The sequence below is a fragment of the Numenius arquata genome, chromosome 14 (genome assembly GCF_964106895.1).
Source record: "Numenius arquata chromosome 14, bNumArq3.hap1.1, whole genome shotgun sequence".
NCBI lineage: Eukaryota > Metazoa > Chordata > Aves > Charadriiformes > Scolopacidae > Numenius > Numenius arquata.
The window spans coordinates 6329233-6346016 of NC_133589.1; the positions used below are offsets into that span (position 1 = coordinate 6329233).

At 45.2% G+C, this 16784-nt stretch overlaps 1 protein-coding gene across 1 annotated transcript in view; it reads left to right on the forward strand.

Annotated features, from left to right (window-relative positions):
- Positions 1-16784, forward strand: part of LMF1 (lipase maturation factor 1) — a 206095-nt gene that overhangs the window by 79660 nt on the left and 109651 nt on the right. Inside the window, exon 5 of the mRNA XM_074158584.1 lies at positions 4049-4114. Coding sequence (XP_074014685.1) covers positions 4049-4114 — 66 coding nt within the window. The remainder of the gene's footprint in view (positions 1-4048; positions 4115-16784) is intronic.

Consider the following 16784-nt stretch of genomic DNA (forward strand, 5'->3'; position numbering starts at 1 on the left):
TCAGCAGAAGCCAAATAATTAGGAGAGAGTATGTAAAAGCAGAGTCTGTCCGGGCACGGAGCAGTAAGGGCTGTCAGAGCTCATCCTGGTGTGAGCATACCCAGGGATCCACAACTCCACACGGCACGATTATTTAGCAATTGTTTTAGCCCCATGGCTCTTTTCATGGTCCTCGGCAGGGATGAAGCTACAGGGCAGGTAGGTTTTTGTGCTCTTGTTTCCCGGTCCAACTTCATTTGAAAACCGGAAAACTCACATGCCAGTGTGGGAGTGGAAGTGGACCTGAAGACAGCAGCAGGGTATAGAAGACTTGAAACACCTCCTAATAATGAGAGTGGGAGTTTTCTATGCTGAAAAACAGATTTGATATTAAGAGCTTTAAGTGACTTTCCTGTTTGAAAGCTTTATAGTAAACAAAACGTGATTAACTCCCTTAGTGACTCATTGCAGGAAAGATTTTGGTTTTCAGTACGGTGCTTTTCTATCCTATTCTTGTTTTAATTATCCCTGCTGAATAATAGAGCTTGATAACAGCTTGGGCAAGGTAGGAGGGAAGGTCATCAAGATAGCTGTCCTTTTTTAATATTCCAGCATTCTTGCACAGAGCCTTTCTTAGCGTCTGTCCTGCTACTGACAGGACTGCCGGCTGCGGCACATCCTGTGAGATGCTATCAACATATCCTGTAATTTTAGAAAAGGTTTGAGGGGCAGAGTGAGCTGCAGATGATTCGGGAGGGGGAGATGAAGCTGTGACTGTTGACAGCGAGTCTGTCTTGTCCCTCCCTCTCCTGCTCCAGCCCTCGCAGAGTGCTGGAGGACAGAGATGGGATCTGCTGGATAACTCGCTAGAGAGTAAAATTGCAGAGCAGCCACTGGTACCCACTGCTCTGCTTTCCCATCCCGCGAGTTTTGTATGATACTGGTTTGCATCCATCATGCTTTTATCTGGGCCTTTACGGACCAGCTCTGCTTGGGGGTTTTTTTTGGTGGTGGTGCTGGTGGGAGCAAGCATCCCTTTAATGATGATGCTGGGATGCAGACCTCCCGGGACAGAGTATTTCTAGGTCTGAGGTCCTGGTGTGGACCCATCTCAGCCATCCATGGAGCCACCCCGAGCTGTTCCCACTGCAACTTGCATTAAGACGACAGCGTGCCTGAGGTCTGAAGGTGCGTCTTTCCTCTGGAGGCTGCTGGGAGGGCCAGTGCTCAGGCTTCAGTGTAGCTCTCAGGGAGTTTTACAGGTCCGAAGGCCAGCAGGGATGTGCAGGGTACCAGCATCCCACAGGCTGCCTGCCCTCGGGGGACGGAGCCTGCATTGTGCTGCTTTGGTACCCATCCCAATGGTGTCAGACGCCACAGAAACCTTTGCCTTATTGCTATCTTCCTTATCAATCACTTCTGTAAAATAACAATTACCCTTTGCTGTATCTCCTTGTTCTGCCTTGCTGGTTATAGTGGTGTCGATTTGCTGTGTTGCATCTCTTGCATTTGCCTCTGTGAGGTGTTGCTTTTCCTGCAGCTGGTACCTGATGGAAAGCTCGTGGGGCCTGTGCTGTTTATCTGGTATTTTCTCCTTTGTCCACAGGATGGTATTGTGTACAAATGGCCCTACCGTTTATGACTAGGAAAAAAAAAAGGAAAAATAATTTCGAACAGCAGATGGGTGAAATCTGCTTGAACTCAGCAACGTGCCTGATAACAAGTACCATTTAAGACTGTACGTAGCTGTATTGAAGACTACTGGGGTCACCCCTATTCACAAAGACATATATGTCTAAACATTATCTGATATAAGGCTCAGACCAAGAAAAGTGCCTATTTCCTATTAATTTATCTGCCAAATAAGCTTGTAACTATATTTGTGGGTCTTTGCTTAAAAAAAAGTCTATGTTGGGTTAAGCCCAGGGTCCAACTAACTTCTTATATTGTCTCCAGTAGCAGCCATTAACAGATGCTTGGGGAGAAATACAAAACATAGTGATCTTCTGGGGCAGCTTCTCACAGCTCCTGGCAGTCAAGTGGTTTAGGGACTTTCCAGAGAGGAGGTTGTGTTCAGAAGGTACCCCAAGTCTGTCCTCTGGGAATGTGTCTAATTCCTTTTGAACACATTTGTACTTTTGGGTCCCATAAAGTAAATTATTTGCTGTGTGGAAAAATATGTCTTTTGTTCATTCCGAAACCAGCTACTTGAGCCTTCCATCACATTGCCTTAATATCTTGTATCAGGAGAAACGGTCAATAATTGTTCCCAGCTAGAAGCATGGAATCGTAGAATGGTTTAGGTTGGGAGGGACCTTAAAGATCATCGATTTCCACCCCCCTGCCATGGGCAGGGACACCTCCCGACCAGGTTGCTCAAAGCCCCATCCAGCCTGGCCTTGAACACCTCCAGGGATGGGGCATCCACAGCTTCTCTGGGCAACTTGTGCCAGTTTCTCACCGCCTTCAGAATGAAGAATTTCCTCCTAATATCTAATCTAAATCTACCCTCTTTCAGTTTAAAACCATTACCCCTCGTCCCATCGCTCCACTCCTGATAAAGAGTCCCTCCCCATCTTTCCTGGAGCCCCTTTGGGTACTGGAAGGGGCTTTATGGTCTCCCTGGAGCCTTCTCTTCTCCAGGCTGAACACCCCCAGCTGTCTCAGGAGTTGACCTCTTCTGTATCAGTCAGGAGTTACGAGACTCTGCTCAGTCCTCTCTTTTCTACAGTCAATGGCCCTGGGATCTCAAACATCACACGGCCCACATACAGTCTTGGGAACTGGATATTTACTTATGAGGTTTGGACAGTTTTGGGGAGTCTTTAATTGGAATTTGGAATTTTTGTTGATCCCCAAACCTGCTAAACTTTGTTTAATGCTGCAAGTGAAGGGATTTTTAGCAGTTTTGATGAAACCAATAGGCCAGAATGTGCCATGGTGGTGGAACCACCTCCTTCTCCTCTGAGCTCTTGGATTTTAGTACCAAAAGGTCACTGGTCTCTTGAAAATCTTCCCTACTGAAAATGTAAAGAAGCTTCAGGATGCTCCTGGTGTAGCCGGCAATGGGTCCTTGCAGAAACTCCCTGTATTTTTTTACTAAGGAAGGCAGGAACATTCTAATTAGGGGCAATGTCAGAGGTAGGCAAATACCCCCTAATTGTATGCAGACGATAGAGCTGGTTCAACCTTTTGACTAGTGAAGCTTTCCTCAATTTGGGATATTGTGATCCTAATCAGGGACCTTTCGCCATACATCAAAGCCGCGGGGCTGAACCCGCATTCCTTCAGGCTGGCACAGCTTGATTGCAAGGCTTCCTGCTAGCAGGCTCATCCCTGGCCAGGTGTCCTTCCTGCCGTGGACGACTGATTCCTTTCTACTCCTCATCACTGAGGCAAAGAAATTTAATCCCAATATTACTGCCAGCCCTGGAATGGACCCGCTGATTTGGAAATTTCACCCTCTTGTTGCCCTGAAATATCATTGCACAGCAACCTCTGATACCTGCTTATTTCATTGCCAACCTCTAACCTAAGGTGGAGCAGACCTGTCATTAGCGCATTCATCTGTGTTTAGATCTGTCAGCTTCCTTCCCCTTCTCCTCTTTTGTTTCTCTAATTACTTTGATTGCATCTCTGTATCCAGCTCAGGGCTGGTGAGGCTGCTGGGTCCCCATCCCTGTCTGTGTCACTATTTCCTTTTCTGTAGGCAGCAGAGATGGCTTTTCAAGAGGAGGAAAATTGACTCCGGATTTTAAAATTGTGAACACAGCTGTGTTTAGGTCTGCAGGTAACTTTTCAGTCTGTAACACGGAAATGTCCCAGCAGCTGAGCCTGGTTTTGAGCTCTCCTTGCATTCTCTTCCCTCAGAGACAACGACTGGGCCTGGGGTGCAGATCTGGTGGGTTTCTGGGGGGTCATTCCAGCCTCTGCACTGCCCTGCCGTTACAGACTCCCTGTAATTTAACCAGGGTATTTGGCATCTTGAGATAATACCTTGATGTAAAAGCTAAAGTAAAATAAAATATTTGTGACTGTATTTTTTGTCTTTTTTTTTTTTTTTCCCCAGGGGCTGATTAAAATTCGAGGAGATCGCTGCTGGAGAGACTTAACTTGCATGGATTATCACTACGAGGTGAGCAATCTGCACATTAAAACTCATTTGTCTTATCTGCTTTACTTTGGTAGAAAAGTGTTCTCTAACCTTTTCTCTTCTGCCAGGCAGCTTTCCATGTTTTCTTTCTTTGTCGTAGCCTGTCTCTGGCAACACAGTCAATGTCCATGCGCCAGCTCGGTGAGGCTATTTTTCCCAACCACAATCCTAAAAGACCAATTTCTCTCCTTCCCTTCCCTCATCATCATGGACTGATTCAGGAGCAAACCTAAGCCCCACTGAGGGCTGCCTCTGTAAAAATTCTACAGGAGAGGAACAGAAAGGACTTTCCTGTAGCATTGTGCTGAATGCTCTCTGCTTACGCTTCCAAAATGCAGACGTCTGTAGACAGAAATAGAGCATCTCAGTGGTCTCCAAGATGCTGAGCACTAATCGTTGGCAATTCAAAATTATGCAGTTTTATCTTTTCGACATCTGTTTCAGTGATTACATTGCATTCTGATTATAAACTGTGGTTTGTATTCTGGCTCTGAGTGTTGTCTCCTCTTTGATTACAGAGAGAGCGAGCTCAGCTTCCCCTCTCTTTTTACCTATATTTTTGCATTCGCCTTTTGTATAAACAGTGTTAAAAAAGAAAGAAATCGCTGCGTACAGCGGCACTGCACTGGGCCGGTAGCCTTGCTTTAATGAAGGAAGCAGTGCTGAAGCAATATTCCCTCCTCCAGATGAACATCACAGCCACTGCAAATGGCAAATATGTTGTTACGCCTCTGATCTATAATCCATGTCCATCTAACGTCTGCATCTGTTAGCACCAGGCTGCAAAGTCTCGGCCTTCTGCTGCGCTTGTCCCGTGTTTGTAAGACCCGGGTACCTCTTCGTGCCTCAGCCCCACAGTTATTCTCAGCCAGCAGGGCTGAGCTGTCAGTCCCTGGAGAGATGTTCCTTTGGGGTGACATTCTCAGCGGACCTTCATCGCGTCTGGAAACCATTTCCCTCCTCCAATTAAAGCTGACAGAACCTGACTTCTCTGACCTGCAGAACGTGTTCCAAGGTGTTGCCTGTGTATTACTTTTTACGGGGTAGGCACACTGAGCAGTGGAAATGGGGACGCTCGTACAGTACCTCTGTCTTTCCACCCTTGTGTGAAGAGAATTGTGTGTGAGTGCCAGGGACCACATCACCAGTCGTGTACCAGTCCTAATCCAGGATTAGAATTCCTCTTTCCAAAATGGGGAAAAAAAAAAAAAAAAATCTCTCTGTTTCCCAGGTGCTGACACCTTCACCTTTCGTTCCCGTGACCAAGTTAACTGGTCGCATGTTTTGGAAAGGAATTTTGCAGGTCCAGAAAGCCGTATCTGCCTTTTCAAGTTTAATGCGCCTATATTTTATCATGATTTACTTTTAATGGGGTTTCACCCACTGACTGCAAGGGTGACCTTTTACGAAGGCTGCTGCTGGGTTAGCTCTTGCTGGACCGTCAGTGTTTTGCTTGGTTCTCAGTAAAACTCTGGATGCAGAGACCCTTCAGTGCTGTTGTTCTTAATCCCGAACACAAAGGCTGCTGCAGTAAATCATCCTTCATTTTTGCCTACCGGCCCGAGGACGGCTCCGTGTGCTGCCGGGCACCTGGCAGCAGCCTGAGAAAAGCCAGCTTGAAGCGAGCCCCCCAGAATCCCCCGGCCGGCTCCGCTGGTGACCCCAGCCCACAACAGTCAGCCTGCGTAATCCCAAATATTTCAAATCAAAACCAGAATCAGTTCTGTAGCCCAGAAGGCTAATTAAGACCATTCCTGTCATATCCATAACGCAGGATCCCCAGCCTGTGCAAGTAATTGGGAACAGGGGCAGGGGGCAGATCACATTATCAATATCAATTATTTTAATCCACACAAAAGAAGCTGCAATAAAAGGAAAATGAAAGAGGCCAAACTTTGTCTACCAGTGATAACAGACAAAGGACTGCAAATTCACCTGCTGATTTCAACCAGCCAGAGGGAGGAAGAAAAGGGTGAAGCTGAAGATACCTCTGTAAGGCAGGGAGCTGGGAATCTGCTCGTAATTAGGATGATAAAACTGGGTATTGGACCAGCTCATAAGTGGATCTGGGCCAAACGTAGTCTGCTGTGATGTATGTTGGCCACCCCAGCTCTCCTGTTCCAGTCCTGAGCTGCAGTCCAAAATCTACATGGGCTTCTCTGCCAAGAGAATTAATGAAAACACATGGCCTCCATCTCTCGCGTGGTGAGCGCACCCTGGACTATTTATTTGTAGTAGAACCAGCAGCTATGCTCGTGGAAAATAACATTTCCACTTTTGTCAGGAATCGTGTATAAAATAGTAAAATGTTGTTATGGCTTGGGTAATTAAACGCAGCATATTTTTCCTACCTCTTTCCTCTCTAATGTGCAGGGCCTTAATCCCAGCCTTTATGGAGATCTGTTCCTCAACTGAAGACTCTCTGTTTAGAGGGCTTACGATCTGTGACGCTGTGTAATTTGGAGAGGGAAATGGCAGAACGCATGGTTTACATAGGAAAGGTATTTTCCTACCAGTCTAACTCTCCTCTGATCCCTGAGGAGTAGATGGGCTCCCGTAAGTGTGGAAGAGAACAGCAGACGCTGGTGGAGATGAGAAGACTTTGCTCCACCACCATACACAGCCTGGCACATGGAAAAATCCCTGGAGGCTGGGATGAGGGTGGAAACGCTCAGCGGATTAATCATGGCTCTGGGTGCCAGGAGTCCAAAACTCTAATCCCAACTTGGCAAGACACCACATACAGGGAATTTAGTCTCCTTTTGCGTTAGTTTCTTTGCTAACGTGGCCAAAGGCTCCAAGGTAGGTGCGTATGTTTGCACCCTGGTATGCACGAAGGTCAGGGCTTCTCCTGCCCGTGGTGCCCTGGAGCTTCATGTGCAGCAGTGTCCACATTAGCACATGAAAGTGGATGTGCCTGGGTGGTAACCAGCAGGTGAAGTCCTGGGGTCTGACGTGCCATGGGCTTTATTTATCATTTGTTGGGTTTGTCGTCATTTCACTGTGGCTGTGGTTCGACGGCTTTTTCCACTGTAAGAAGTCCCAGTGAAAGCCAGGCTTTTGCTCAATGGAACCTGTTCCTGATGCAGTTAATGCAGAGGGAAGCTGCTTCTGGGTTTTAGGTCTGTTTGTCATCATGATTATTAAGCATTTATCTGCTGTGTACACAATGGTTTACAAATATGCATACAGCGGTTTGCAGACTGCAGCTCGATTTCTGCTTCCACTGGAGTGCATGGCAGGGATCCCATGGCATTCGGCGGCATCCTGCCCCTTGGGCGAGACAGAGCAGCCTCAGTTCCCTGCTTGTGTGAGCAGGGAGATGGGGCTAAGCATGTCCCTCCATCCCTGCCTGCTCCAGAGGGCATCCTTCACCCCCTGCGGAGAGCAGCAGCTCCCTCCTGTAGCCGGGCTCCCATATGGACCAGGGAAAAAGCCTGCTATGGAAGGTTTTGCACCACTTGAGGCCATTTCTGAGCTTGCACAGCTTGCAGGACATTGCCCAGGCATGGGCTGGAGGAGCTTTCTAACTGCTGTTAGTAGGTACCAGGACTGTGAGCCAGGCACTGGATCAGGGAGCACCAACCTGCTCCCCAGGGGCCTCTCACCGTTCCCGCCTGTGCTAAGCTTCATCTGGCCCAGGCTTTGCTGATTCTGGGTGTGCTGCTTAGCTGGCACCCACATAATGTCTTAACATGCTCCAAATGGAGAAAATCCTCTTGTGCAAGACCCGTGTTTTAAAGTCTTCCCACCAAACCTGCAGCTCCCTGACCCTTACGCTTACGCGGCCGAGCACCTTGCGACCATATGTCTTGGCGCAGGGTGGCACAGGCAGGAGATGAGCGTTTCTGACCCGCATCCAGCCCAAATGGAGCTTGTGTTTTTGGATGCTGGCGGTGGTCTTGGCAGAGTAGTTAAGGAGATAATCTTAGGGGTTTGGAAACGGGCAAGTCCTACACGGTCACACCCATTGCGTCTCCCCGTATCCCACTGCAGAAGTACTCCCCGTGGGATGCAATCCAGTGATGCGTTTTTGTAATGGCTGCCAGAGTATTGTTGCTTTTTAATTACAGACAGATATCTTGTAAAATTCAGCCACCAACTGGTAGGAACAGCTGCCGAGGCAGCTGCTCGGGCAGGCGGGTGCGTGGAGCAGAGCCCTGCTGGGCGTCCTCCTCCTCCACCAGCTTTGCACTGAAACTGCGCAGGAGCCCTTAAACACATCCAGGGGGTCCCTCACCTCCCGGTGGCCTGTCCTTGGCCAGGCCAGTTCTGGGCGAAGCTCAGCAGGGGTGACAGCCACGGTATACACCAAGCAAAGAACCTGTGGCTCTTCCGCTCACAACTGGAACAACTTGTATTTTGTATGTTCAATTTTAAGATCATTTTTTCAAGTGGTGTTTTGAAGGGCGTGCCTTTTATCCAAGAGTTTCTCAATGTTTTGCATGCTTTGCTGCAGAAAACCAGGCTAGGAAGGCAAACTTACTACTGAGACAGAGATAAGGCAGAGGGATATTGGGAAAGGAAAACAAAAACCCACTCCCGAACCAACAAAATCTTTGTCAGCATTGGAAGTAAGACTCAGGATTTCCTTCCCTGCCGTGGAGTTCTCAGGATAGGTCGGTTGCCACGAAGCAGGGAAGTTTGAAGAACTTTGCTGAACCAGCCTCTACTTAATAACTGAGTCACAGAATTTTAGTTCTGAATTTGTCAGTGCTGCTGAGAAAAGCTTTGATCTTTAGGTAAGATGCTGCGCAGCCACAAAGGTCGTTTCTTCTGATTCGTACAAATTGTCGCTAATTATTCTGCAACTGTTTTTCTTAAATAGAGGCTGTCAATCAGTGCTCCAGCTTCTGGCGTACAGCAGCTCTCTCCAGTTCCTGGAGAAGCTCTCCAGAGCACAGTGTCTTTTGTACCTAATTAGGGGCTTGCTGGCTGATAGCTGAGCTGATAAGGATGAGAAGGAAGCTCTAACTGCTCTTTAACTGCCTCTTGATTTCTTTTCTCCCTTCTTTTCACTGTATTAGACCTTGTTAGGCTCTTCATCTAGCTTTTCCCAACCTATTATGAAACAAAAAGTAAATAATATCTAGCAATTCATTTTGATAAATCAGAAAATTATCTGCTTTCATGATCCCTGATGACTCAGGATGGGCTTTATTCCAACAGTTTGCGTTGCTGGAAGCAAAAGTGTTCCTAACAGGGAAGCAGGTACTCAGATCTCATCCTCAAAATGTATGTTTTAAAGTTACAAATTATTATGAGGGAAACAGTGCTGAATTAAACAGAAAATAAGAACATTTAAAAAAAGTAACCATGCAAAGTGTTCTGGAGATCTTCTTTTTAATAATGTTCTAAAATATTTATGTAGCATCCTAAGTTTACAATCATTGGCTCTTCACAGAATTTTTTCCATTCTAAAGACAACAGACATGAATCCTGGCAGGACTGATGGTCACAATAATGAATTATTAAGGCCCTCAAAATGTATTCCCAAGCTGTGGCTTCACTGTTGCCCTGGTTTAAAGTAAAACAGAACCAATTTTCAAACCAGGACAACTGTGGAACTCCCGGGTCTGGCCTGGCTGTGGGACCTCAGGTTGGACAGGTAGGCTTTCCAAAACTGATGTCTTCTGGGGGGAGCACAGAACTTCCCCTTGCAACAGCCACCAGGGGGAAACCAAAGAACCCAGCGTGGTGTTTCTGGCCCAGCATGGCTGAGCCCATTGGTTGGCAACTTTCCCCCTTGCTGGTATGAAAGGGTCTGTGTTTGTTTCATTGGATGTAGAATAATTTGAGTCTCTGCTCCTTCCTTCGTGCAGGGCGTGAACTTGCACGATTTTGCTGATGGATTTTGCTGGTTCACCCTGGGACAGGAGGTGCTGGGTCATAGCAGTTGAGTTACCGAGGTCAGGGCTGCTTCTGAGTCCTGGCACGTATGTTATCAGATGAGGTTTGCTGCAGAATTGGTTGAGACTTGGAGGAGTGACAAGATGCAGCCTTGACATGGGGAAATTTTACATATTTTTCCAAAAGCATTTGAAGAGGGTGTGGAAGTCCAGCAGTCCATGTTTGTAGGGCCTGGGGTGAGCTCAACGTTGCTGGACACATGGCTGTAAGCCCAGGGTGACTGCCTGCCCTCAGATCCTGGTAGGGTTTTAAGAAATGACCATGGGATTTGGTAGATGTGTCATGGGTTTTTGGAGTTGCTCACAGCCTGTCGTTATTTGAGACAGTAAAATTTGTACTCTGAAAGCTGTGTTTTTATAAAAATATGAGTGAAGTGAGTTGTGATCTCTCTGCCCTCACTGGACAACTTGCCCCATAGAAGCCAAAGCTGTTGATGAGTCTTCCATAAAGAGAGTAAGGCAAAGGAAACACGGTTCTGCCCATGGTGGATTATAAATGCAGTTTATTTTCATCTCCTGTTCCAAAAGCAAACTGTTCTTTGAGTTAAGACGACTGATACCAAAAGGAAGAGCATGCTTGTGTTCAGCTTTTTTTCTTTTTTCTTTTTTTTCTTTCCATTTGGTCATAAGTTTTGAGAAATGACCTTTTTGGAGGCATAATTGAAAAACCAGTTGTCCTCATTCACACGTATCGAAGGGCTGCTTAGCGTGGATTTGAAGCTGAGGATTAGGTGCTTTCTTCTGGGTTTTGGTGATTTGCATGATGTCAGTGCTAGCACTGAAAGAAGGGCCAATTCCTGACCTTGCCTGTGATCAATTAAGTAACAAGATCCATCATAAGGTAAGTGCATGAAGCAATAATATTGGCAGATAAATGTCAACACGACATCAAAAGCTTATTACGCTGTATCTGGATTTTGTATCAGGCTGCAGCAAGAAGGTCTCTATCTCAGACAGGTTTTTAGATGAATCCCAGGTGCTCTGTGTTGGATGCACAATATCTTTGAACACAATTTGCTAGAAATGTTTGTTATTCCCAACTTTGGGCTGGGCTCTGTTGTTCTAATAATAGTTAAATGTGCACATCACTTAAAAAGAGAGGGAGCAAATGCTTTTAAAGGCGGAATTTGTGCTTAACTTGGGGAGATAGGTATTGCTAGGTTTGCACATGTCAGGTTTACTGGCAGAAGCACAAGCAGAGATTCAGTGACTGTATAACTTCCAGCTGAGCGCTTCTCGGAAGGAGGCCCGGTTTTCCAGAGTTTGGGTGCTGGCAGCGGGTTCTGCTGCAGATGATCAGCGCTTCTGAAAGTGAGGTCTGAGCTCTCGAAAGCTGTGAAGGAGTAAATTCTCAGAAGTGTAACCCTCCTTCTGGAGTTGCAATTTTAGAAGACATAATGATAAATACTAACACTTATGCCCAGTCATGCTGCTTTTTGAAAAGTGAAGAGGAATGCAGGTCTTCTGCAGTCAAAGGATGCTCCAGAAGAACTAGAGTGATTAATAACATTGGACCTTAAGCAGAACAAAACCAGATTCCTCCTACTTGCGGGCACATGGTAGGTGATATTTTATTCCAAGCAGAGCACGCGGCAGGGAAACCTCTTTCCAGAGTCATGCACTCATGAGAGCGTAGGTTTAGTGTCAGCCTGTGTTTGGTCCAGGATCCTGGCTTGTATTACCCTGAACAGCAAACATGACAGACGAATGGTAAGTGGATTCCCAACCACCTCAAAGTCAGCATCAGTTCAGGTATCGTCTTCATCAGGACCAGGATCCTGGCAGTGAATTTAGGAGAAGGGGGAGGAGTGTCTGGTCAGAGAACTATCAAAATAAAAGGTATAGCTGCAAACCAGCATCATAAAGCAGACCCAGCATCTTTGGCCCAGGCACAGGAAACCACATACTATTGAAGTAAATTGGATGTAAGCAGGTGCTGAGAGAGGAACTTTCAGAACAGGTCTAAAAGGAAACTAATGGCAGGAATTGGAGGGATGGGATAAGCACGCAGTAAGTGATCCCTCCCAGACGCCAGCTACCATGGGCAGCAAAGCACTTGGATTTGCTGCAAGATTTTATTTGTCTTTTCCATGCGGTTTTCTCTGTGCATTTCTGTACCAAAAGTAACTGCATTAAAACAAAACCAAAGTGAGCAACCTCTGTGATTCTCACTTTGGTATAAGCCAAGCAGGTTAGTGGCACCTGCCACTTGGGTCACCCACCAGTTGCCCCATCTTTCCCCTCATTTCCAGCAATATTAGAACAAAATAGGGTAAACTACCAGAAGTTTAGTAGAAATGCCCTCCAGGGAACTTTCTCTTGTGAGCCTTTTGAGGTTTTTGAAGCGTAGGAAGACATTATCCCTCCCCACTGCCGGGATCAGCAGCAGAACTGTCAGTCACACGCTATAAATGCATTGGGAATATGCCAATACCATTTTCAGCAGTAATACAATTCCTCTTCCTGGATTCTTTTCTGTTTTTCTTAAGGATTTGTTTTAAGCCTGGTGAAAGCTTCCTGTACAACTATTGGATTTCATCTCTTCGTTACACTCTCTCACTGTTTCAAACTCTTTTACAGACCACCCAGGACCCCTCATCACTTGCCTTAAATATTCTCCTCTTTTCTCTTCCTCCCCCCTCCACCCATTTGGTCTTTTTCAATCCTAATCAGATTAATCCTTACAACCCACTTCGCAGCCACTTAAGCAGCAGAGCATGGAGAGCTGATTTTAGCCTGCTGGCCAGCTTTTCCAGCGGACAGGGACCACGGAGCCCATCGCTTCCCTCTGTCTACCAAGGGCTGTGGGAAATGATCTACCGCTCATGAAATGTTCAGGACCCAGGAGGTTTGTCAGCTCTGAAGATAACAGAGGCAATGCTCTGATAATTATTTAAATTGTGGATTTATGAGCTAGTTAATGGCGTGTTTTAAGAAATCTGCAAAGAGAAGAAAGATGACAAATTTCAGTGCTAACTGGAAGACAGAAATGAGAGGGGAAAATGGTAGAGGAAAATGTAAGAGCTTTCCAGTCTTTCCAAGTAACATTTCTGTTTTCTCTCTTGCTTTGTGGATGAGAATTTTTCAGTTGGCATCCTTGGTACGGTGTCAGCAGCTCCTCTATTTCTACCGCAGCATCTTGGTCCTTCAGGCTCCACAACCACGTCCACCAGGCAGGACTGGCTGCCTGACCCGGGACCCTCTGCCGTGATGGGGCAGCCTCGACACCTGGCTTGGGACTTGCTCTAGACCTTGCCCAGAGCCCTCACACAAGTGTACCCACCTGTGCATGCTCTGAGTGGTCAAAACTAGTCTTCATGGCAACAAATATACTAATTTTTTTATCATCCTTCATGGCATGGATAGACATAACACTTTTTTATTAGGAAAAATTTTTACACTGAGAGGGTAATTAAGCATTGGAATGGGCTGCCCAGAGAAGTGGTTGAGGCACCATCCCTGGAGGTTTTCAAAAGACAGGTTGACATAGTGCTTAGAGACATAATTTAGTTATGTGGGGGGTTCTTTTGTATGGTTTTCTTTTGGTTTTCTTTTTTTTTGATCAGAGTTAAGTTGATGGTTGGACTAGATGATCTTAAAGGTTCCCTCCAACCTGGACGATTCTATGATTCTATTAAACACTGTCTTTTCTGGTCTCCTACATAACAACATGCCAGCTGCAGTCTAGGGAGAGTTCATCTTCTCATCCATTCCCACCTTCCCCAATGTTTGTAGGGGATTAACCATCGTTTCAGTTCCCTTGCTTCAGAGACCTTTGGGATGATGCAACTGTTGGTGTCTGCCAAAATTTAGTGCTCTTCTTTTTCCATAATGTTTGCTTTCAAGGGTCCAGAAGTCTAAGCAAAACTGAAACGTGAACTCTGTGATTTCACGTAGTATCAGCTGCAAAATGGTGTATGTAGAGCTCTAACTTACAATTAAATTATCCAAAGAACAATCTGCATCCTTGCCATCTGCTTGTCCAGGGAAAGCAAAATAACTACATGCTTTTAATTGCAGATAGAGTTTAAACAAATAGGGTGTTGGTTTCCAAGCTGGTGCTTTCTTCTTTGGCGATCAGATTACATTTTCATCAGATTATGAAAACATGCTACTGTTTCATCTCTTTCTTTGACTATTAAATGTGTTAAATTGTTTAATGAATTCTCACATAATAGAGAAGACTGTCCTAATTTAATAAGTAAATTATTGAATTTGTTGCTTACAAAATAGCAGAAGAGTTCTACTGAAGAAGCTGCGTTCCCAGCAGTGGGTGTGTTTTTGTTTCTCCTCCTCTGGTCTCTTACTGGGGTTTTCTTACAGGAATAGCCATAAGAAGCCATTCCAGTTCTCAGGATAACTCTATGTTACTTATTGCATACACCAAAAGTTTTCATTTTAGCTTGAAGTTTTATTTCCACAGAAATGTTGATTTGACCAGGAGAAGGACCAGCCATTGGCAGAATTTGATAAATAGTAGAGGCTTCCATTTGCTGGTAAAAATTTGAATTATTTGCGTATCTTCTATTTACATTTAAATTATGCTGTTTCCTTGCAATTCTCTGTGTTTTCAAGCTTTCCATGTTGAACACATACTTGATTTGAATTAGAGCACACAGGCAATGTCACTTCAGTAATCAGGGGGCTGATGGCCCGGTACAATTCCCATACACATTTCCCTCCTTGCCAGAGATCAGGAAGAATTCCATGTATTTCTCCAATGCAGTTTTTTTCTGCCTTGCAACTATTATAGTGCTCACAGCAAGCCCTCATAGCTCTGTAAAAAGAAGAATACGGCATTAGGACGGGGCACGAACGAGTTAATAGTAAGTCTCTGCTGTGGTGTTTTGCTCCAAAGTCGTGTGCGCCAAACTGACCTTTAATCTTGGAATATAAATCACTTTCCAGTCCTATTATTTGTAAAATCCTACAGGCTTGCAAATGCACAAAAGAAGCCTTTGTCTCTTATTAATTTAATTTATAGGTTAAAGTTTCAAATCAGTGGCAAGCAAAAGCTGATTTACTATTCACTTCAGGAATTGCCGTTCTGGAAAGCACGGCATTTGCTAGACTGCCTCGAAATCGTGATATGTAATTAGGAGCTTCTGTAATTATATATAATGTAATATAATTTGCTTATCTTTTTTGGTATGTATTATACATAAAAGCTGGGAGGGTAACTCGATGTGGATTAGCTCTTTCAACCCTAAAAACTAAAAACACTGTTTTTTGTCTTATTCTATTAACATCGTGGCAGGATCAATGTTTTCTAGCATTTGAAGTTGCTGCACTGTTCTTCTATGTAGAGAATCATCCCATCACTTCTTGTACAATGCCATTTGGGCTGCAACAGAAAGTAGCCACTTCTGTGATGAAATTTAGATAAAAGCACTTATGGAGCTTTTTCCCACCAGTTTAAAATGAGATGGCTATTCCTATTTTTTTTAATTTGATTAAAGCTATGAAATTCCCATGTGGAGTCAGATGTGGGACACTGGTTTCTTTTCCCAGAGTTAGGAGTGTTCCCATCTGCAGTTCAGACCTATGTCTTCCATTTCATGGGTTTTCTAGTTAAGAAATTTTCTAACCCAGGTTTTCTAGGCTGTCTCAAAATAACTCAAGACAAAAAAATTGGACTTTTTCATAACCGTGCTGTCATAGCACATATGAGGGTAAAAGCTTTGGCTGCTCAGGGTGCACACTAGAAGCTTTTACCTCTTTTCCCAATTTACATGGGAAAGTAGGTATTGTGAATTGTTGCCCTTGCAAGCATTATGGAAATATTTGTATTAAAAATGGCATTTATCTTACTCACATTCATGAATTCACTTATCTATATTTTCCAAGGATCATATTCTTCCTCTTCCCTTTCAGCCTGGCCGTCTCGATGGCTAAAAGGGATTTTATTGCTTTAGCATTAATCAAGACATTTGACAGAATTGAACTGGATCCTGTCCAATTAGAGGGAGACAATATTGAATTTCGAACTGTCATGTTGGATCCATTTGAATGTAACACAAGCTTGTCTGTCTCTGCAATCAATACATGGGTTTAATAATCCCAGCCCGAGGTGAATGAATGCCCACCTTTCCCCTGTGGCCATGGATGGTGACTGAAGTCGGTGAAGCTGTGCCTGGGCCGTGCTGGGGTTTCTTGTCAGCTACTGAGGGCACCGAACACAAGCTCTGTGAGACAAGTAGAGAAAAGGCTTTTTTTTCTTTTCTTAGAGCCATGTTCAATGAACTCGCTTTCCTCAAAGAACCTGCTAACGTCTTCACGAGTCCTGCTGCTGGTTCCCCTCTTCCCCCAGGCTTGGCACTCCAAGCCATTGGCTGCCTTGGTGAGTTGGGACCAGCACCCCTTTTTCACCCACGTTTCCCCTTAGGAGTATGGATATAAGGAATATTTTTTTTTTTTTTACTATTTTTTTATGATGAGGGTGGTGAAACAGTGGCCCAGGTTGCCCAGAGAGGTGGTAGATGCTCCATCCCTGGAAGCATTCAAGGTCAGGTTGGATGGGGCTCTGAGCAACCTGGTGTGGTTGAAGATGTCCCTTCTCATTACCGGGGCATTGAACTAGATGACATTTAAAGGTCTTTTCCAACCCAAATTATTCTATGATTCTATTGCTGCTTTTTTAACTTCTGTGTGTCCCTCATAGGGAGGAGAGCGTGGGGAGACATTAACCCGCAACTGCTGGAGCTGAGCCAATTCTGCTCTGCAAATAATACTATTAAAGAGCA